Consider the following 24,736-nt stretch of genomic DNA (forward strand, 5'->3'; position numbering starts at 1 on the left):
CTCTGCTGCCACAGTTTTTGAAATACAAATCCCACATCATTCTTATGAAGTAGGGATGACTATGTACACAGTTGGAAGCTAGATCAACCCTACTAGAACAAACATTATGCAATTTTTATCACAGTAATTTTTGTCCATTCACACAGAGAAAAATCTACCATATATATACTTTTTTTTTAAATTCCTGGTCATGCATAACCAAATTTTATACAAAACATGTTCAGAAGATAAAAGTTCGAAAAGATTACAAACCAATATGCTAACCTTATAAGTGACAAAAACGTACTGTACATATTCCCCACAAATGTTAATCAGTATTAAAATGATCAGAAACTCTATTACTTTTAAGAAACTTAGTGGTTTTGATTTACATCTCAATTTTACAAAACATGATAGCTGGTTTTAAAAACAAAGTTGTAATCTTGATGTCCCTTTGAAATTAGTGCCATAGTTTATACAAACATTTATAGGTCTTGTATGCAAAGATAATTCATTCCAAATTCCAAAAGTTAAATTATTAGGTATGTTAAGCATTGTCACTGGCTTCATAAACCTCTGATCTGCTGGGTATATTACACCCAGATGAAATAGAATAGTACGATGTTCTGAGAGCATAGACGGTATGAACACAAAAGCACTAGCCACGAAATACAGGCTGTATTAGAAGTTGTAAAGCTACGTTGCAGAATATTAAGAAAGCATCGAGTATATATAGTCATTGCTGAGATCTGGAATTGTGTATGAAACCAGTTTGCAATTGGAAATGTCTGCTATCAATTCTGGCTGGAAGGGACTTACAATAAATAATGAATACGACAGTAGCTTTGTAGTATTTATGCTAAAATAGGTCGTCTGTAATACTTCCACATTTTCGTCATAAATGGAGTTCTTGTAGAATACCTAACCTCATAGGAAGGAATGCCTATAAATTACCACAGAACTGTATCTGGAATGTTGGAAACATGTTCTGGATCATAATTCGATCTTTTCATGATCATGTGGTCCATATCATTGTGATTATATTGTTTATTCATGTCCATTGTCAACATTCATCAGTTATCATCCTGCTGTTTGCCCGATATAAAAGGGTTCAGGCTTCAGAACTTTATTTACTAGACTAGTTGTGTTCTTTGCAATGAATATAGACAAAATAAATTAATTACAGTTATAAGATGAACTTATGTTCAACTTGCACTTGAACTTATTATATAGGCGTAGGAACAATCTAGTGAAGACTGGCGATATTCTTTTACAAAGAAATGGAGATAAGAATTAATCTTCAGCCTGCATACATTTTTAATCTCCAGTAATATTTAACTTGCATATATATATATATATATACAATGGAGGGGGGAAAGGAACTGGCCCCCTACTCCATTATCTTCTGGCTTAGCTGTCTTACAAGGTTAACCTGTCTTCAAACAACAGAGATATACGTTAATGTGTATAAACCTATTACCTTATGAAAATAATAGACTATATACACAGCTGTTCAATGCTAGGAGACCAAGAAACATCACGTCTACAAAAGATATACAATATGTAGAGCAAAATTTGTATATTGGTACAACCTTAAAAATTCTATTTTACTAATCACAGATGACATTACAAGAATGTGGCAATTGTCTGGCACGTAATGGTCATATGCAGTGTATTTTTTCTATGAAAAAAGGTGAAGAACCAGTACTCGTCAAAATTTAGAGGTTGTACAAATTTATAATAGGACCTGAGTTAGGGACGTATCGTTATGGGCAACTTCATGTAATCACAGCTTGCTGTTTGTGTCCACGGCCAATTTTACAATTAATTTTGCCATTGCATTAAAGAAATTTTTATTTAAAAAAATTCAAAGAGGTATTGCCAGAAAAAAGCACTGGTCATATGTATGATTTATATATCAGTAACAGACTGGTGGGGGGGGGGGGGATGAGGAGAACCTAACTCAGAGTCAGAATAAAACATTGTACATTCCAGGTTGCTACTTTATTACTATTATAACAACTGTTTTCATGCCTTTTCTGTGTAAATATAACACAAGGACTTTCTATTGAAACTGTTGCAGAAGATGTCACTATTGATGGATAGATCTATTCTTTCCATAAAGAAACTGTATAATTTATTGCGAACTGATACTGTAAAAAAAAAAAAAAAAAAAAAAAAAAAAAAAAAAAAAAAAAAAAAAACTACTGTGAAGAAACTGGCGAAGCTGCAAACAATTTTTACTTAATATTTCGAATAAGCTATATTATTAATGCTAGATTGTTTCCATCTGCAATTTTCAATGACTTCGATCAATAATTCACGTGAAAAAAATTTTGAAGTTCAATTTCAGATCTCTCATTAAGAAAGTTATTATTGTTGCCACCACATTTACTCTTTCTTTCTTTCATTATGCAGGTCCAAATATTCTCTGAAAAGTTAGTTTACAGAGTTCACTGCATTGCGAGATATTAAAGATTTTGTTAACACTGGGCTTTGTGGTTCTTGGCTTCTGTTGCCTTCATTTCAAGTGAAAGTATCCATTCTTATAAACTAATGTGGCTTTCTTATATTAAAATTTGATGTGCAGTTTTCTTTAAGGGGGAGATGGGTAAAATTTTGGTCATTTTCAGTAAAAAATATATTTTTTTTGTGTGTGTGTGTGTGAAAAATGGATCAGTGATCTCTTATTTATATGCTGAGGAAATTTCAGTGATCTACAGTGCTTGAAAGCATAAAAATTACGCCATATTTAAATGGCTGCACCCTTGAACTTAAATTCCATGCAAATCTTAGAAGCTGTTTTCTCACACTTTTTTTTTAGCACATTTCGTCATGTTCATAGTGTGTTCTTACAATTTTGATGCTAGAACATAACTTTTTAATGCATGTTTTGAATACTGTGGTTAATGAAACGCAGTGTCATTCTTTTGATAAACTAAATACAGTGAACTCGGTTATGGTGAACCTAAATCGTTGGTCCCGATCAATATATTAAAAAGTGTATTAATATTTCGATTTATAGTGAACCCTAACTTCAGTTATAGTGAACCTTAAAAATTGAAGTTACAAGAGTTTTATCCTGACAAATTCTTATTTGAAGTCAGACCTTGTATAAAATTTAAAGAATGTGTTGAGAACAACATTTTAAGTTTCTTACTCCTTTAGTCAAAGGACAAAGATAGGATTAGTGATTCCTAGACAATGAACTGTACTGTACATCCAGGCAACGCTTGACGACCTTGCCTCACCGTTGAAGGGTTGCCATTCTGTTCTCAGGTACACTACTCTGCTGTTATTTCTAATCCTCCACCGACAAAGGGTTGCCTTTTGTTCTCAGAAACATTTCCATTATGACGGGTAAGATCAAAACAATGGAAAATGAAATTGCTTTCTTTTATTAAAAGGAGACAGATATTATGTCCAGAGCATAAATGAAGGTAAGATTTCAATGGCTTTCAAACTCCTTCAGCTCCTTTCCAGTTTCCATTAAGTGACTCGGGAAATTCCAAGGCTGAGTACAGTGTTTATCATTTCTACCTGATCAATCTGTTTCTAGTGTTCGAACAGTAAATGTACTGTATAAAAATGTCGAAGTATAAAGTGTTTTCTTTAGAAGATAAGGTAAATATTATAAGTGACAATGAACGTGGGCTTTTGCAAGCGGATGTGGATTGACAGCATAATTTAAGTAAATCTACTGTGAGTAACAGTATACAGTCTAATCCATTTCACAAAAATGAAATATTTTAATTACTGTATATTATTTTATTTTCTTATTCACAATTTCATTCATTCCTGTAATTCGGATTTAGTGAACGAAATATGCAAGTCCTCAGAGGTTCACTATATCTGGAGTTGACTGTACTTGCTAAATTAGTGCACACTAAAAATTTAGATTTTGAAGTTGCATATTCTTAAAAGTCATGCATGAAACTTGATTTTGAAAATACGCAATTTATTTTTTAATTCAAGTAACTCAAAAACCATTCATCTGATCATATGCAGAGACAAAGAAGAAGGCAGAAAATAGGAAAGATTGGATAAAGCTGGGTTTGCAGTGAAAGATCTGCCCTTGGGCAGAACACTATGAATGAATGAAGTATACAAGATATGAAGTCTTTACCTTAAAAATTGTAGAAAATAGAAATTTCACCCGTCACCTCCCTTAACTATTTAAACGCATTTTAATACAGGAACAGAAATGACCAGAGAGTGAAAAGATAACATTCATCACCATCATCAACTGGTGATTTTTTTCAGGTCGAATGTACATCTAATCTGAACGAAAGCTCAGATATTTTGAAGGTACATCCGATTTGTGACATAATTTATGTAAGTATGAAACTGAACCAGCAAGAAGTGCACTTACACACAGTCTCAAGAAAACTTTAAACAAGAATACACAAAATGAGGTAGGTGAAGTTTCTTGTACCGTCATCAACAAAGGGATATATATTTATAAATGGTTTTGAAAGTGGGAGTGGATTGATGAATGAAACAATGAATTCTGCAGGATATTCCAAATATTATTTGTCGAGCTGACAATAGAAATATGGTTTAAAACATACTTCAATAAAATTACAAAATATATTTTATATTGGGTAAGGGAGCAAATAGCCATTTGCAAAGAAGCTATAGGTTCGTTCCAACAACAGTAAGGAACCGTCCATAACCATCGTGAGCATGCACAGTACAGAAAAAGCGTTCCAACACAATCCGAACCAGTCCTGAACCGGAAACATGTACTGCAGTCGGGCGTTCCAACAAACTTTTGACACGGGTTCGGAAAGGTCAAAAATAGTCTGTGGATTGAGGCATGTACGGAAGAGTACGCAAGACGCGCATAAGCTCACCAACATCTCCTGGATACTGAAGAAAGACATGATCGACTGTTCACATCATTGAGGTTAAAGATGAAAAGTGACAGTACAGACGAATAATAAAACTAGAGATTTAATTTAAATTTTCCCCAAAAAGAAAGGGAATGGAAATTATTTGGGTATTGAAATAGTTAATTACAATTTCAACATGCAGCTTTGATTAAAAGTATAATAAATAACGTACATAAATTAATAATTAAAAAGCTATTTTTAGATGAGAGTCCCCCAGTACACAACATTGAATTAGTGGAATTCTTGCCTTCCATACTTTTTATCATCTTTTAATAGAAAATGATCGAAATTCTATTTTCTGCAATTGATTAGCTGTGAAACAATAATAATTAAGCATCCCGTTCTTAGCAAAGATGATCACAGTTATAGCATCTCTGGATTTAGTACAAAACGATCCACAAAAGTGTTCCAACAGCGTCCAGTCCAGTTACAATCCCATAGCAGATCTCAACTAGCGCATGCACATAAGATGGTACAGGAACCGAACATGAACTGATCCATGAACCACTTGTGGAACGAACCTTATATGACATGTTAACTGCAAGATAAAGAATCCAGTAACACGAAGTTGATGCTGAAGAATGAAGATCAATGCAGAGGAACATCTAATTTGAAATAAACATAAACATGCATGGCTGAAAAAAATCTTATCCCTTTGCAGCAATAATGATTCATAAAAACCACCAATTACTTGTGTTTCCACGAAAATTTAACAGTTTTATATTATATACTAGGTATATGTTTTAGGCATCATTTGCACTCTCTTTTAAAGAGTTCTGAGATAGACAGCTGGTACTCGTATGAATTATGGAGAACAGCAGTTGCTTTCACGTGATATTACTCTGTTTACATACACTGTGTGCAAAAATGAACACAAAACTGCTGTCTTAAAAGTGTTTACTTTTCTGTAACCTTGCAAATAAATCACACTTCAAAACCAACTAATACAAGAAAGCTTCTTAAAAAAACTATTTTATGAAATAAAAATATAAATACGCACATACAGCGTCACAACTTGCAAATTCAATTCCATAAACTTTAGTTGAATGTTCGAAGATCATCGGGCTTTTATGTTGTGCTGTAACTTGCGGTCCCTGACCCAACATAAACATCTATCTCGCCTATTACGTTCCTGGATCATTTTCTAGTACAGTGAAACCTGTTCAAATTGGAACCCGAATAATCCAGAATCCTGTCTATTTCGGAACAATTTATTGGTCTCAGCGAAATTTGTATGTATCATATGTAATTTTTCCTGAATAAAACGGAAACTCTGCTACTGTTCAAAACGGAAACAATATTTTGGACACACTATATTTTGAAACAGCGTGTTTGCAAGGAATATACGAAATATGTAGGTTACTAAGATAACAAAAAGTTTTCTTTGCAAAATTCCAGAGGGTATGAGGGTGTGTTGGCTTGTCGGTCATAAATTTTATTACCCTGTTGACTAGCAGACGAGTCCCTTCAAAGATTTTCAATGCTTCACACCCGTATACTATCGTAGCTAAACAGAGCGCAAGTGTAGTGATTTCCAGGTAAAAAAAAAAGTTGCATAAAATGTGGCATTAACATTAAGTGATGAAGTAAAAGTTATCGAGATAAAGGAAAATTAGAAACAAAGTCTATGTGAAATAATACTGAAGTACAGCTGTGGAAAACTCAGGTGTGACACTTTAAAAAATAAAGATCATAATGAGTGAGTGGCGTGCGGCCAATATTGGTGACACAAAAGAAACCAGAAAGCAACTGTTTATGTGGAAATAAATGAACTGTTGTGAGAGTGGGTTCTTCATGACCTTTCAAAGAACAAGCCAATTTCTGGATCTATTCTGCAAAGCAAGCTATTGAACTGGGAAAGAAATTAAGTAAACCAGAATTCAAGGCTTCTAATAGATGGCTCCTAGTCCAATTAATTAATAATGTGCAGTGATATGCAGTACAGTATTAGAGTATAGTGTTAGATATTAAATTGAATGAGATTAGTAAACTTTAGTAATGTTTAATGACTAATGAGTGAGTTACGATAATATTTATACAGAAAATGAGATTTTAATCAAGATGATTCACCAACGTAATAAGCGACAGAAAGCTGATTTAATGTGAGTAGTGTTAAATGGAATATTTTGTACTTCTTGTAGTCGCGGCATGCCATTTTGTTTTTCATGTATATGAATGACAAAATATTCCATTTTAATGTCACACCTGAATAATACCTGTCCACAACGGAAAAAAAATTAGGACCATGTCACTTCCGTCTTGAACAGGTTTCACTGTATTTCTAATAAGCGAGTTAGTAATACTTAATAATTTTACAAACTGCAATACTAATATAACGCCCTTATGTTGCATGATCAATGTCCTTGTGTTGCGGATGTTTGTTTTCGTAATCAGCTCCTTGTTTTACATATGTTTAAACAACCTTCCTGTGTTGCTGAAATTTGTTTACTTAATGTCTTCGTATTACGATAATGTTTTCTTAAAGTCCATGCATTACAGCTGTTAATTTTTTAATCAACATTCTTGTGTCGAAGATGGTAAGTTTTTTGATCAACGTCCTAATATTAGAAATATTTATTGTCGTACTGTCCTTGCGTTGGAAATGTTCTTCTTTTAGTTCCTTTACTTTAGCGGATGCTTACTTTCAGCCAGTACGCTAGCATTACAGTCTTACTTGTTACACAGAATTTAATTCTGTATTTTGAACTTTATGTCGCTCAAATAAAAGTAAATTTGAAATGTTTACTGATTTATTTCGTAACCTGTAATTTTTACAATAAATTAACAGTTATCACTTCAATTTCATGCCACTCTGCCTGATTTTTTAAAAACGGGTTTATTCATATTTTAATTTAAATGTGATACCTGAAAATACAGAACCACATCTTAAAAAGCAGTTATTCTTGAAACAACAGAGTTTGTCATCGTCACTGTTACTCAATTAAACTATGTCTATTTATGAATACAGTTATATCTAATCTTTAGGAGCCACTTTACTCCATTTATATGTGAAAACGTGGAAGATATTTGTCAGAACTAACCAGTCACAGGTGACTGTAGTGTACCACCATAAATTATAGTTTCACTGCCTATAAGAGAAAATACAGGTTGATAAAAGAAAGGTGAAGTAAATTCTGCAACCATGTTACAATTGATAATTTGCACTGGATATTAAAACTCACAATCAAATGATACTTCGACTTGATTACAGATTTTTACCATGCATATATATCGAAGTGCATGGTCAAAGCAACATGCAAAATAGATGTGAAAATTCTATAATTCTATCAGTTTCCAAATTACACAATTTTGTGACTTGACGGGTATCGTATGGACTAAATTCAAGTCAAGGCTGTAAGAAGATCTTAGGAACTGCGACCCGCGGTGCAACCCCCAAGAACTTCAGCAGGAGTCGTAACAGTGGTGCATTACATGTGCACCCGTATCTCAACAGCCACAGAGTGCAGGAGTGGCAAGTACAAAACAAGGTTATAAAGTAAGCCACATTCATGGAGTAGATGTCTTTCTGCCTTCTGAACAACAACAACACAGTAGTGTATGTTAAAAATCACAGTTACTCGGTTGTTTAGTTAGCCACTTTAGTTTTCTAGGTTTTATAAGGACCCAAGTCAAACATTCAAGTGATGTACGCAACCTCGATGCTAGAATGTGAGTCGGTTCTATATGGATGGAATAAGAATGATGTAGACGAGAAGAGAAACAAATCACAACCCATGCCATTAAGAAACAGTGGGAGAGCCGATCAGTCTGACAGGTTTGGATGATATTTAGCCTTAGCTTCTTGGATACCACAAATAAATTCAATTAAAAAAATAATAAAACAGCACAGCATGGTACTCGAGAAAATTTTCTGGCATTTCACTCCGCACATAAAATACTGATGATGGTAAGAGTGGGTGGACCTGTGGCCGCCATCTTGTACCCACCAACTTCGTCTGTCTTACAGTAACACGCCAACACCAGCTTCTCCAGTCTCGGCTGCATGGTACCTCCAGTTCTAGAGATTGTTCCAACGTTTTTAAGTGCTTCAAGGTATTCCCCCCTAGCTACAAAGCCGTATCAGCAATATCCCCCACATTAAATATGTATGATCCAACTAGGGTAGATTAAACAGAAGTTCAGTCAATTCAATTTCACGTAGCAAGCGCACACACATTCATTCTATCAAGCTGTCATTCTATTCATTGATTAGTCAGACAGAATGTTCAATGGGTAGAAGCAAGTGAACAGAAACCGAGTGAATCATCTCATGAATTCACATCCACTGACTTGGGCCGCATCTGAATGCGGCCTGGTGCACATATACAAAATCCACGCACGCTTCAACTCTTCCATTTGCACAACAGGTATACCAAATACATACATGCACACCACCACAGCACACAAGACTTAGTTATAATAATTAATAATTATAATATGTAGTGGTGCATCAGGTGAGGGAGGTCTCATCACGTGACGCTGGCGGGCGTGGGGTAGCGAGCGAACTCGCTGTTGCTAGGATTGTTGAGGACGCTGTCCCGCGAGTTTGAGTGGGACGTAGCCCGCAGCAACGTCACCGCCTCACGCTCTGGGCTGCACTGCACAACCGCTAGTCATTTCTGACGCCCCGACTTCTTCTTCTTACGTTTGAAGAAGCAACAACATCTGCAAACAATGCCATTCGTGTATCACTTTTCATTCAATAGCGCACTGGTAGGGAGAGGATTTTTATGTACTAAAAACTAGTATTGCAACTCGCTCTATAGTTCAAAAATAGCAAGAAATATCCCAGCTCTGGTATAAGTAATGCTGCTAGGTTTGAAAGTGTTAGCCAATTGTAGCCAATGACGCAACTCCATCGGTGTCGGGTAGAGTTCCTGGGTAGCTCAGTTCGTAGAGCGTTGGTACATTTAACCAAAGGTCCCAGGTTCGATACCCGGCCCCGGAACAATTTTTCCCTCAAAATTATTCAAATCAACTTTACAGGGAGTTATACCTGAAAGCTTAATTTGCATAATACACGTCACTGTTCGTTAACAGAAAACCACAATTTAAGTCACACAGTTAGTGTGCACTCAATGTTGGTTGCTTGACGGTTGTCAGCCCACTTTGAGGTCTGTGGATACAGAGGGAAAGTTGGATTGGTGTCTGGTAGAGTTCCCAGGTAGCTCAATTGGTAGAGCGTTGGTACGTTTAACCAAAGGTCCCGGGTTCGATACCCAGCCCCGGAACAATTTTTCCCTCAAAATTATTCGTTATCCATGTTCAGTGTTTAACTGACGAAGTTCGTGCCAGTGCTCAATTTCCAAATGCAAGTTCAAATGAACAGCCTCAAAAGTTATGCACTTCACTAGACTACGTAACCAAGCTCTCTGTTAGATTTCAAAGTGTTTCAAAACATTCCTGACATCATATCCACTGAGGTATATTCAGTGTCATTTTTAACTTTTAGTACATAAAAATCCACTCCCTACATTCGGCAAGTTAACTGATTCACAACTTAAACAAAAATGGTAACTTTTTATATTAAAATTCTTGAAATTGTCATTATTTTCATTACTCCAGTAACAATATTTTCTCATTTCACAATAAACAGTATAGAGATTTCACAGAAACTATTATTTTCCAGTACACACAGTAATAGCACGTCTAATATCAACTAAGTTTTAATTTGTTAAATGATGTTTCTGGCTCTATCTCAGAAACGGCTCAAAATCTTGTCTCCTGCACTTCTAAAACTGAACAGCTGATCGGAAAAATGTTACAAATGCCAAATGTAAGATCTTATAGAGAGAGAAAAGATGCTTAGCATTGGATTCCTGGATCCTACTGCCTATATTAAACGTTGTACTGCCATTTTTAACCAACAGAGTTTGCAGCAATATAAAATAGAATACATGAAAGAGTTCCATTAAAACATTGCATTGGGGAGGAGAGTCATTTGAAACATTTTCTGCTCAGGTAACGGTATTTTTTTTAACTGGTCAAGGTATTCTACCACAGCTATGACGGGTTTTTAAAACATTATTTACTATAGTCGCGACGCTGTTATTCCCGGCGTGACTCCTCCTCTTTGCTTACGTCTTAGGAAGTCAAGGCTTTATAAAGTCTAGGTAGGTAGTATCGTTCGCCATTTTTGTTCTTTCATTGCCGAGCTACCAGACGAGGGATCTATTTGCCACACAGTTAAACATTATCATGTCGTAGCTCCTATGATAATAAATCAAACGTACTGTAATTCAGCAAATAATTGAGCGGCAAATAACGTCCTCGTGTGATTTCTGCGAACGCCAACGAAAGAGTCAAAATGGCGGGCGATTATATATTAAGTATTTATCCAGCCTTAGGAAATGCTTAACATCTTCATCAGCGAATCACAAGATGCACACGTTTAAATGTAGCCGACCTGAAATGTGATTGGCTGCCGGAAATTAGAGCGACGGGACTATAGTTGAAATAACCACTTATAACCAAATTTACACATGTGCATAGGCATAAATGCTAGTAATATTCCAATGACACTTACTTTGTTTCATCTACAATTTCGACCTCAGCTTGGGCTGTAATGGGAGTGTTGGAATGCCCTGCTGTTGGATCATCATTTGCTAGTTCACCGTTGGTTGAACTCACAACCTAAGAAACAGGAAAAAGAAATCAGAATATAAAATCTGTTGGCAGAAAAATAACAACTTTTATAACACAAATCAAATAACGAGTTAATTAATAATAAAGTTGCTCAACTGAACATAATCAAATATATGCAAAGAAGATGTGCAGTGTTATTAAAACAACTGTAATGTTGTACTGCAATGTGTGTGTTTTCTGTATGTATACTTTATATCACATTTGTAAAGCAAAAGCTGTGATTACAAGCAATACTGCAAGTGTTGTCAAATGTTACAGTAATCATTCTTTGCCACAATACTACATACAATACACATCTACCAGTTTACAATTCTACAGCACGAAAGTAAGCTTTCGACTGACCACCATCCAGCTGAAGATTTTTGACAAGTTAGTATAATCCTGCTTTCACTTGGTAAGGAGGAAGGCATTAACGACTCATATGGACAACATTATAGACTTGAGAGGCAGCAACTTTCATGTTAACGTGCAGTTCATGCAAAGTAGCTGTTGGAAAAGAGAAGATGAAAATCATTTAGCAATCATTATGCTGTAACTGACTTATTATAGTTCTTGTGCTACTCAAATTAATGTACAAGAATATTCAACCTAAAAAAAATGATTAGAGAAACTTGGTTCCAAGATTAACGTTGAATAACTTTAAATACCTTTTGTACTAAAACAACTTTACCCTGGCATTGAACTTAAACCTTTATTGAAACAATGTTGTATGTACATTATTTCTGCAGTGCTCGGGAGAAGTGACACAAGTCAGTTTCCACAAACCTTTTTTGATAATTTATTGACAACTTACGGAACATCTGCTCGCTTGGGAAAAAAATACATAAGTATTTCTCCCATTACAATAATTCATACAGAAAAAAATAAAATCGACATAAACCAGTGTAAGTCGTCAATAAATTATCAAAAAAGGTTTGTGGAAACTGATGACTTGTGTCACTTTTCCTGAGCACTGCAGATTTATACTCACATACGTGTTCAGCATTAGTCTTTCTTCGTTTGGGTACATTATTACTAGTTTGAACCGTAAAAGATTGATCAAAACAGAAAAGGTCGCATTTAATACCATATTTCTGTCATAATATGTAAAGCATTCATCTTCTACAATTTATCCATAGTAAGCGGTTGAAAGTCTGTAAAATTAGAAAAGTATTACATGTTCTTTGGGTTATTGTTCAAACTGTGTACAATTTTATTTTTGGATATACCAGTCTTTATCCTTTGATTTACGTAATTATAACATGCTCATATAAATATGCCATAGCTATTAAGTTATCGTTATTAGCACTCCAATACGGAGCTGAATCAGTGTTACGCGAAAATCTCTCTCTTTCATCCTGGTGACCATTGAATATCGTTATTCAACGTTTAAAAAATACAGTATAAACAGAGTGGTTTAGGAGGAAAAGTAAATATTTTACGGGGTGGTAGAAAAGTTCATATAAACATGAGTACAATTTTCAATGGGTATGAAGATACAGCTGTTTGAATGTTACGCATTACAAGCAGGCCCATTCACAATGAAAATTAAACATAACCGTAACATAAACACAGAAGTTTGCGCCCAGGCTAACAAATAGTATCATTCACAATGATTCACATAAGTATTGACATAAACATTACCGATGTTAACATGAAAGTTTGCAAACTCCAAACTTTCATGCTTATGCTTACGTGATTTGCAAACAGAACACAATCGTCCACACCTGTGGAGTAACGGTCAGCGCGTCTGGCCGCGAAACCAGGTGGCCCGGGTTCGAATCCCGGTCGGGGCAAGTTACCTGGTTGAGGTTTTTTCCGGGGTTTTCCCTCAACCCAATACGAGCAAATGCTGGGTAACTTTCGGTGCCGGACCCCGGATTCATTTCACCGGCATTATCACCTTCATTTCATTAAGATGCTAAATAACCTAGATGTTGATAAAGCGTCGTAAAATAACCCAATAAAATAAAATAAAAATAAAAACACAATCGTGGAGTGCTGATGTATACGACAGAATATGAGGAAATGGCGTCGTTGTTATGTTTCCATGGTTACCAAGTATCTTAGCGGTTATGTTTATATTCCCATCGTGAATGGTCTTGGTTTTACCGTAAAGTTTACATTTTTAAGTTAACGCTTACGTTATATTTAATTTTCAATTCGAATGCACCTTGAGTAAAGAAAGACAAATGACTTGAAGATTATAATTATTGCTTATTTACACGGTATCAACATATTTCAACAGTCCAATCCACTTTTCTGTTCTGTTGACAGCATGTGTCACTCTTCAGGTCGTCTTGTTCTTCTATGAGAGGAGCACCATTCATAATATGAGTGATCAATTCGTCTCTTGTGTTTACTTCGTTTCTGTACATTTCACTTTTCATCCACCTCCACAGACAAAAATTGAAAGGACGAAGATCTGGGGACCTTGGTGAATATGAGATTTAGATTATCTATCACCTGACAGCTTAAAATGTACAGGGGCTCCGTCGTGCTGGAAGAACATGCCAATCCTCGTAGCTAAGGGAACTACAAACAGCTGCTTCTCTATACCAGTACACATTACAACAGTGACACATACGATTCCTCTGTATGTACTCATCTGGGATTTCTTCATACAATTTGTAAGGCTTGTTATGCATTATGTACCGCTACACCCATTGAAAATTGGACATATTTTTACATGAACTCTTTTACTCAGAATAGTCTATACTAACACCACCGGTATTCCTTTTGAATCACCCTGTATGTAATGAAAGTATAAGATTTGTGCAAGGTAAATGTTCATATTATTAGTATTAATAACCTTTCCTAGAAAAACTTCTTCACTGAAATTTAATTATTATCTAAATAATGGTCTAATTAACAGAACGGATTGCGTAAAAGATTTGGGAATATTCATTGACAGTAAATTGTATTTTCATAGTCACGTTGATTACATTTACAATCATGCAATCAGAATGTTAGGAATAATACGGTCAATAACTTATTCTTTTTCCACACCCGATTTTCTTTTAATGCTCTACTATATATTGGTGCGATCGAAACTCGAATATGCATCTGTAGCTTGGAACTCGATTACAACTACAGACTCGGCTAAACTAGAAAATATACAAAGGAAATTTATATCTTTATGTTCATTCAGATTTCTGCCCATTAATTCCGGGTACAGTTATGAGAGAAAATGTGAATATTTTAATTTTCAAAATCTATATGCTAGACGCCATGAGCTAGATTATCTGTTCTTTTGTAAAGTCCTCAAAGGTGATATATCCTGCAACTCTTTCTTAAACAATATTACCTTACGTATTCCAACAAAAGATATGAGAGCCCACAAACTTTTATATATTAGAAATTCGAAATTTCTTTCACCAGTCTCCAGATGTATTAAAAATGCCAACATGCATAGCTGCGAATTCGATCCCTTCAATGTATAGACTTAGTTTGATCTTGGCAACGATTTATCATTTATGTATTCTTTTAGGCATTATACTCAATAATCATTGTCTCATAGTATTCTTAGTTATGTATTTTAAAGTCATTTATTATTTATCCATTCATCGTCATTATTGCAATTAATTGTAATTGTATTTATGTGTAATAATTATTTTTGTATTATGTTTTTGTTATATTCTTTGTGCTGAACACCAATTGGCCACTGGCTGTTGTACAGCACATTAAATATAAATAAATAAAAATTATTACTATTATTATTATTATTATTATTATTATTATTATAACTATGCATTACAACATATTATAGCAATGTCAAATAAAAATGTTTAACGACATGCAACATTCTTGGAAATTGAATAGAGGAGCCAGAAATATCTCCACTTTATGGAAACTTGTACTTGAATGCCTGGAAACCATTATACATCTGCTAAAATTTAAAATGCAGATGCACAAAAAGTTGCAGCCCTAACTGGAAGTAATTTTTACAGTGTTATAATGGATCACTTGTAAATATTCAAAGTTGTGAGACATACATAACTTTCAGATATACAATTGTTTGTTACTTTACTCACTATTACACACAATGTGTAAAAATACTTAAAAAAATTAAAGTTTTAAAATTATGGTTCATTTAACAATGCTCGGAACTGCCGAGGTTATATCAGCGTTGCTGGTGTGCCGGAATTTTGTCCCACTTAAGTTCTTTTACATGCCAGTAAATCTACTGACATGGGCCTGTCGCATTTAAGCACACTTAAACACCATCGATCTGGGCCGGGATCGAACCCACAATCTCGAGCACAGAAGGCTAGCACTATACCGACTATGCTACCAAGGCCGACAGTACTTTCAGAATTGTATAGATTATATGAGTATAGTGCATACATATCAAAAATGAGTTAAGGAGCTTTATTTTTTACTAGTACTTATTAATAGTATAATCTTTAAACTAAATTATAATAATGTTTCCATTATTAGTTATGTTGAAAAAAGTTTATTATAACAAATCACTCCAATCAAAATAAATTTTTACATTCATTGTTGTTAAGTTACTTGTCCGAAGACAGGTTTGAACCTCATAAGTGACACAAATAAGATATCACTCATGAGGCAACTAAGCCAGGAGATAATAGGGTAGCGCTGCCAGTTCCTTTCCCCCTCCTTTGCATACATCGCTGATTAGTAACATATTACACTAGTCAGACTTCAGATGTATACAAACAATTGTGCTTCCTCTGACACATATCGTCAAGTGAGATGTACTGCCTGATAATAGATGTACATATCAACCAGAACCTCAATAAAAGGTAACTTACATCCATATCATTATAATATTTTATTTTTAACGCACTTCATTGCTGAACATCTACACAAAATTTCAGCTTTCTAACAATTAGTTTTTTGAGATGTGTGCACTACTGGATGAGCAGTATAGAGCATAACAAGTTTCACCCATTATATGCAAATCTAATAATACTAGTGGCTTGTGCAGCAAATGCTGCAAACTAAGTCCATTAGACGTTCAAATAAAAATTGTTCAGATTTATTTTCAATGAAGAATACCAGACATTTTGAAAGTTATTTAATTCCATAATAATGAAACATACTCCCTCTGAATGGTTTTTTTATGCCAAATACTTTTTCTTGAACCTATCCACCTTCAGTTTTTGAGTTTCAATGCGAAAACGCAAGTAACAATGTCAGGACGATCAGTGGGTTTTTCATGTGGGAGTAAAGCAATAACTAATTCAGGTCATTGTGGATTGTAGGTGAAAGTTAAAGAAGTCAGGTTTGCTATGCTTTCGAACAACAGACATAGCATCTTCTTATAGCTGCTGCATTGAGAGCTTGAACTGTAGAGGATAAAACCATTTTATCCTGCTAAGAGATCTTGCTGAAATGATCGGGAGACTACAAAATTTTCTAGGTCTCTTATTTTATCTGTAAGTAATACATTTTGGTCTTTCCTTAGGAACTGGAATTTTTGCGCTCTCTTGAGCCAATACTGAAGAGAATGACGCATATAAATATCTACATCACACCACCATTAAGTATGTGAAAAAGACCCAACCCCACTTGATTAATAACTATAAAAATATTTCATTTTTAATAACAATATTATTATCATACGTAAGTTTTGTACATAGCCGCCACTCAGTAAATTATAGAAATGAAGATTTAATTTAAGATATTCTCTACATCTACTTATAGAACTCCAAACGTTTCACTTTCATATCATCAATATAGCATTAATATGAAATGAAAAATAGTCACATCATGTCATTAATTATAATAATATTTAATTTCTAATGGTAATAATGTCATCAAACCATTTCAAGTTTTTAGATTTTAATATCCAATACACAGCTGTACTCAGAAAATTACACACCACAGAATCAGACCTGTAAATTATTTTTAATAAGCCTTGAAGTTTTTAATAACCAACTGAATTTGAGCTCTAAATATGTCAGCAATCCTGCAGGTCATGCGCCTTCGGGTCGAATACCAATACTTTTCAGGTTAATGGCACCAGTGACTTCAGTGACCAAGATATTTTAATTGCTGTTACAGTACATGGCTGAAAATTACATCGAAAATATTCCACAAAAACAGCGTACTATGCAGGACTTGAGCGCAACAAACAGGGTATTTTATAAAGGCGTTATATATGAAATGAGCAGGGATCGGACGAAAAAAAGCGTATTACACGGGATAGCGTAATAAGCGGGCATCTTATCGAGGTTTTACTGAAACTATTTTTACACAGTATATACAGTAATAGCAAGTACAGAAAAAAATATGTATCTAAAAGTTATTTCTCACACCTTAAAAATGTTCCCAAATGATCCATTATTATGCTGGCAAAATTACATCGTTTTGTGCATCTGCGATTTAAACGTTACAAAATTTATAACGATTTTTTTTCCTCCATGTGTTCATGTACAAGTTCCTTTAAATACTAACTACATTTTATCTTAAAAACTTATCTCACCAACATTACTCTTTCTTAAACTTCGGCAAAGAAGTACAAATGAAAATATATGTGGGACAACACAAAAGGGAATTAAATTATTTTAAATAAGTCACAAACGCACCTCATCCACTTTAATTTATATAAGGACAAAAATTCTGAACGTCGCGTAATAAATACTTTGAATTCAATGTTCTATAACTAATTCTAATATTTTCCTGCTTCGACATGAAAAAGTGTCAATACAGTATATGATTGATAGTACTATAAATTAGTAACCAATAGGACTACGAAATAGAATAGGAAGAGGTTAGATATATTGAATCAACAAAGATGAACCATTTCTGGAAAAATATATTCCTGTAAAAGCTTTAATTATAATGCTGAAAAGGGGAGATTTACAACAAGAAACAGACCAATTTGAAGGGCTTAAAGATGTACTGTAGAACCAAATATACAAAGCTATTAAAAAAAGACTGATCACATTTCAAAAACGTCTACAATTCGGACATTTGGAAATTCATAAGGATCGGGTTTGCTACAGACTAGAATTTCTCTCCAAATGTCACCTCGGATATTTGTAACTCTCTATATGGGCACCATCAGTCACACTACAAGCAACAAGGTGAGTCCTATTCGTGCTACACTTAATGCAATAATTCTCTTATTTCTTCCATTGCAACCATGATTCGAATCTTCAGTTGCTGAGACTTGTGGGCAGTAGTGGCACATAGACAATGTCTTTCACATTGCATCACAAAAAAATCGTGTAATGTTATGTCCGGGGAACTGGGTGGCCAGCAATGCATAGCAAGATCACTGTCGTAGCTAATGGTGTGGGAGACTTCATTAGAAAAATTATGGACCTCTGGATGAAAATGCAGTAAGTTATAACATATTTTTTTTTTCGAAAATATTATTGCAATCATCCAATTTTACAAAATGTCCAGATACAGAAGCTCAGTCACTCTCCTCTCCACGAACTGCAATGCACAAAACACTTCCTACTGTAGAACAGTAATTTTGTTTCATTGTGTTTCTTAGAAATGATACAAAAGTTTCTAACAGTTGATACACGACCGACATAAGACATTTGGAGACATTTTCTATCGTCTAGTACTCTAGTGTAAACGAGATAATTGCTGCAATTGAAATATTTCCATTATTCACGTATGGAATGGGGTCATTCTCTTTAAATAACGCTGTCATATACATCAGCCATTTTTCCATTTTTTTTTTTTTACTGGTTTTGTCATCAGTTTCAGGACTACCAATCAGTTGTAGGTTGTATGTCAGAAGTCAGCATAGCTAATAATGTTGAGGCAGTTGCCTAGGATGACAATTTCCGGGCGGGGGGGGGGGCATTTTCTTCCTCTTTCTCTTCTTCTTCTTTTCTTTTTTACAGTGAAATTTGTTTTTGTAACACTTGTTGGTAAATTTTTTCTTAAGTTTGTTCTTGAACACTTTGTGGAAGTTAGATACTGTTTTGTTATTGCATTGCCGTGGTCATGGCGAAAGTAAAAGGAAAGTGTGTAGCTGCATAATTGTGCTAATATCACGTTATTATATTATGAAACTGCTTGTATAAACAAGAATGCACTGTTAAAAATGAAATAGGATGTGTGTTTATGATATTATCGCTATGAATAGTAGCCACAACTCTCAGTTACATTTCCAATTCAATATATCGTAAACAATACTATTTAATCACTTTTCAGCTTGTGCACTACATAATTCGATATAAAAGGTTTACTTCGCAAAGAGAGTTTATTTTTCAATTTACTTTATACTTCCTATCGAAGTAAGAAATACCTGTAATAATTATACCACCAACAAAACCAATGCTTAAAAATAAACCACAGCTTGCCTTTCACAAATCAATTTTGTTTCAACAATGAATAAGTTTGTATATTATATATCTTTGCATTGAGTATGATGTGCTTCATCAGATTGACTCTGATGACATCAATGCTTTCTCTGTGAAGAAAGTGCGAAGGGAATGTTTATAATTCACAAGTTGTTGTTGTCTAGTGCCTTGCATTTGGCAATGAAGCCATTAGCAGAATAATTCACAAGTAAGATGCGTTTATTTTGATTCCAATAATTTCTCTTCGGAATTGTAACATTTCATTTAAAACTAATTTAAACTAAACATGACCTGTATAATAGCTGTTTGTGAGAGTTGGGGGGCGGCACTCTACCTAAATCCAGCCCTGATATAGACACGAATGAAGGCCCAGGTTTGAATTTTCCTATTTCTGAGTCTACAGTTTCTTTTTTACTTTATTATTTTCTACTGTTCAATAATTTTTTATATTATAACTATAATGATATTCTTTTATTGGATTTCACATTCGGTCACCATATCAGAGACAAGTCAGTTACTAGGCGTGTTCTTAAAGTAAGTTCCGTTTTCAATTATAGCTGTCAATTTGAATCATATCTCGCATGTGTGTTTTCTTGTTCAGTCCTCAGGCAAGCTGTGCATGCAGTTTCAGAGCTTCAGTCCGTGTGTGTGGTTAGTTGTGATCAGTTGAAATGTTTAAAGTGATTGAGTACCACGCCGACTGTGAGATGTGGTCTATTATCCATTTCTTGAATGCGAGGAACATCAAACCAGCTGACATTCATCGTCAACTTTGTGAGGTTTGTGATGATAATGCCATTAGTGATGGAATGGTCAGGAGATGGGTTAGGAAGTTCAACGAGGGCCGCATCTCCGTGCACGACGAGCAGTGTACCGGTCGGCCATCTTTGATCAATGACGATTTGGTGTGTGCTGTCGATGAAAAAATTCATGAGGACAGGAACAAATTGACATCTCCCTACAGCCCGGATTTGGCTCCAAGTGATTTTCATCTCTTCCTGCACCTCAAGAAGTTCCTTGGTGGTCAACGTTTTGATGGCGACGACACCCAAAATCTCATCTCGAAATTTGGCTGAGAACAAATTGACCATCCCCCTACAGCCCAGATTTGGCTCTGAGTGACTTCCATCTCTTCCTGCACCTCAAGAAGTTCCTCGGTGGTCAACGTTTCGATGGCTACGATGAAGTGAAAACAGCAGTGCAGGAGTGGTTCGCATCGCAGGCGGGCGAATTCTACAATGAGGGGATAGAAAGACTTGTGCCACAACTGGATAAATGCCTCAATAATGGTGGAGATTATGTTGAGAAGTAATTGAAGTGTGGGGAAAATAATGCAACAAAAATAGTTTGTAAATATCTTCCCATTTACTTACTACACCCTTTTGGAACTTACTTTAAGAACACGCCTCGTATCTTCGTCTCCTGTCTCTATCTCTTGTCTCAATTGCTTGTCTCTTTCGCATGCATCCAAATGGTACTTCAAGACATTCTCTGTTATCTTAAAGCATTAAAATATCAGTACAGTATTTGGCTTCAGTTGTAGATTGTAAGGTTTAAATATATAAATTCCCCTCCCTCCCGCCCTCCCAATTTACAACAAATTACTGTTAATCCTTTAAGAAAGAGGGAGCTCTGTCTGTGTGTTCATCTCACTGGAACTAGGTGAGCTCTGTCGTGCTGAAACTTCTCAAACTGAGCACATAGATCTCCAGAGCAGATAGAGAGATATAAAAAAGATGGCTACTCTTACCAACTGCAAGGGCATGAAAACATTTTAAATGTTGTATCAAGAAACAATGGGATGTACCTGTAGAGAGTAGTTGAGCTGTTGTCTATGAATGTCTACTCCATTAGTGACCTTGTGAACTGAACACGTGAGTAGGCACTATCTACTCAAGGCTGTGGGCTACTTTACAGTGAGATTATTCGTTCGTGAGTCAGTTTTCCTGTTGTCTGTTATCCAATGTGAATATGTCACCAGCTGGCAAGATCAAGCTAGTCATTTGCAACACTCTTAGACCGAGTGCACACAGAATCAGACGCGACATGGCGTGGCACAACGCTACGTTTTGCTTTACAATGCCTCGCGACAGCTTAAAACTCTCTGCTTGTGACAAATGATTTGCTGGCTGTGTGGGTTTGGAAAACTGGCCTAGGCTAGAAAATGGCGTCAATGAAAGAGGACTATCTATATGAGAAATTCTATTGTATTTGGTTATTATTTCCTTAGGATGCTTAATACGCCTAAAAATCTATACAATAATTGAAAGAATCTTAAAATTAAATACTACTAATGTACTGCACAAACGTCATTTTCTATGTTTATGACTACTTCACGACTCACAATAAAGAAAAACAATATATTAAATCAATAATGAATGATAGTATAGAGCAGAGAAGTAGGCCTACTACAAATTATTATTATTAATAAATTATTATTATCAATATTATTATTCACCTGGTGCTTTCATCTCATTTGCAATTTCTCACCTATTTTTAGAAACCACATTATTGTCGTGATATTGTTTCAAAGATTTTACAGAATGTATCTTTCCTGTACTAAAACAACTAATTTATCTGCATCGAGCTCCATTCTGAATAACGTGCACTACACAACAATATAGTATCTGTAGATAGTAAAGCATGCAATCATAGCCACTACTAACACATGCGCAGTACACTGCAGCTATCAGACAGTCTCCTAGCGATGAACTTCAAGCAGTCATTCGATGTTGCCTCTCCGTGTCTTCTGTATTTGCTCGCAACCATCGCGTTGCGTCTGATTCTGTCTGCACCACATCATAAGAAACCAATGGGAGACAAGTGCTATCAGACAAAATGTTGCGTCGTGCCTCGTCTGATTCTGTGTGTGCACCCGGCCTTAGTGTCTCATAAATTTTTCGTGGCATTACAGGTATTACCCCTTCACACCAAGAAAAAGTAACAGTTTCATATTTAAGTCACAAGGTCTTAATAATAAATAATAATAGTACTGTTATTGCAAGTTATCTTGAACCTTACATCCCTTAAGTCTGTCTTTCGAACTGCTCGGTACGGCATGTACTCATCAACGTAACGGCACGGCAAGACTCCCTGCACCTCCCTTGGGTAACATGACTCTTTTCAGAAAACATTGGTTCTTTCACTTTTCGGCTCTCAACTGTAAAAGAATTTGGTTCAATACAGACCATCAAATCAAGACACTCCAGTTTTGAGAGGGGAACATGGTTTCGTAGCAGGTTTTAATTAACCTGTAATGAGTAAGTATTTAAATATAATCGTGTGTACACTCATCTCTCATCTGGGCTGGTGACGGCAATGGCGAAGTTACTACAGCTATTTCTATACATTATATAGGCCTACATGACTTACACCTACAGTTGATATGTACATATTCTTATAATAATAATATTTTACAGGCTTATTATTTGAATTTACATTAATTTACAATTATACACAATCCATATCCCAATCATTGCTGCCATCATCGTCATCGTCTTCAACGCTTGGTCCAAAATTAATTATTATTTCGTCAATGGCATCATCCATTCCCAATTATCTTCTTAATCGTAGGTACTACTTTCTGAACAAGATAGAATTCTTCGATTTTATCCCGAATGACATGTTGATCGAAGTCGTCCACTTCAACTTTACACAAATCCTAATTCTGTAATGATATAATATGTTTTGCAGAACTATAACAAAATAATAACTTACAACAGTCATTCATTATGTCGCTTACAGTACACACACTATTGTACATAACTATTACAGCAATAATTTCTAAACATTACATACATATTCTTTCCCGGAGTAGTGTGAGGTTCATTCGGTTGTAATTCAATATTATTCTTAATTCTCGTCACGGAACTAATACTTTTGCCAGAGTATTTAGCCGATCTCTCATATTCCTTACCAAGAGGTTCCAGCAAACATTTGTTTAATTTTTCCTCCTCGCAACACTTAATTATATTTGCGATAATTACTCTTCCTCCGCTGTGGATAACAGCGTTACTTTTTCTCTGCAGGCGGTGGTATGATTTCACCATAATTACTACCCTGTGGTTGCTGCTCCATGTTAGCACTACTAGTATGCAGTGAAGGAAATAGTTCTATGTTTCTTGACAAGAGATTATGATGCGGAGCATGTGCAAACAACTCAGTTGGCTCCACCCACATTACGCTCTTCCTTCCCTCTGCCCCTCTGTTACCGCTCAGGAAGTTCAAGATAACTTGCAATAACAGTATTTATTCTTTATTGAAAATTTCCAGAATTTTAGTAATACCTTAAAAGTTTTCTTTCTAGTTTTAAAAATTGTGCATTCGACTAGTGTTATTTCCAGGTTAACAGTTATTACTAGAGACGAGAATTCCATGCAAATGCATGTTTTTACAGAACGCAGGACATAGCTCAAACTTAGTACGTATCCATTTCATTACTTTCAGGTTCCAAATTCCCTGCATATTTGCATGTTTTGGCCTTTTTGCGGAAAAAAAAATGCATAATGCATATTTAAGCAATTTTTAGCTCAATCTTGCATATAATATACATTATATTCAGTTTAAATGCATGTTTTAATGATTTTGAGTGGACATCTCAGTTTCCCGATTTTTATGTCCCTTATTTTAGCTTCAGGAATCAGGATTCACGAAGGAAAAGAAAAAAAAAACTAAACAACAGAAAAATGAAATAAAATGTTAAGGTTTTCATAATAAGATGTTTCACTGGACGGAAGTTCACTTTTACAACACTTTATACTGATAATCCTCTAGACACTGCATGTCAAATGGATTTATTACGCTAGATATTTTGAGAATAATCGAGAGGAAATATAGAGGGTTCAAGAAAACTGCTGACAATTTAGATCAAAAGCACCCTCTTTCTGAAAGGTTGTAAACACTCTCTCCCTTTTCCAGTACTAGTAGCAATTTAGATTC

The 24,736-nt window shown here is 35.1% G+C and overlaps 1 protein-coding gene across 6 annotated transcripts in view; it reads right to left on the minus strand.

Annotated features, from left to right (window-relative positions):
• Window positions 1–7,220: 7,220 nt before the first annotated feature.
• gish (casein kinase I gish) overlaps window positions 7,221–24,736 on the minus strand; it is a 391,901-nt gene continuing 374,385 nt past the window's right edge. For all 6 annotated transcript variants that reach the window (XM_069841246.1, XM_069841243.1, XM_069841247.1 and 3 more), the window contains 2 exons: window positions 11,401–11,507; window positions 7,221–9,539 (listed from right to left, as the gene is read on the minus strand). In XM_069841246.1, coding sequence (XP_069697347.1) covers window positions 9,488–9,539; window positions 11,401–11,507 — 159 coding nt within the window. In that variant the 3' untranslated portion in view covers window positions 7,221–9,487. The remainder of the gene's footprint in view (window positions 9,540–11,400; window positions 11,508–24,736) is intronic.

Source organism: Periplaneta americana, chromosome 12, assembly GCF_040183065.1.
Source record: "Periplaneta americana isolate PAMFEO1 chromosome 12, P.americana_PAMFEO1_priV1, whole genome shotgun sequence".
Lineage (NCBI taxonomy): Eukaryota > Metazoa > Arthropoda > Insecta > Blattodea > Blattidae > Periplaneta > Periplaneta americana.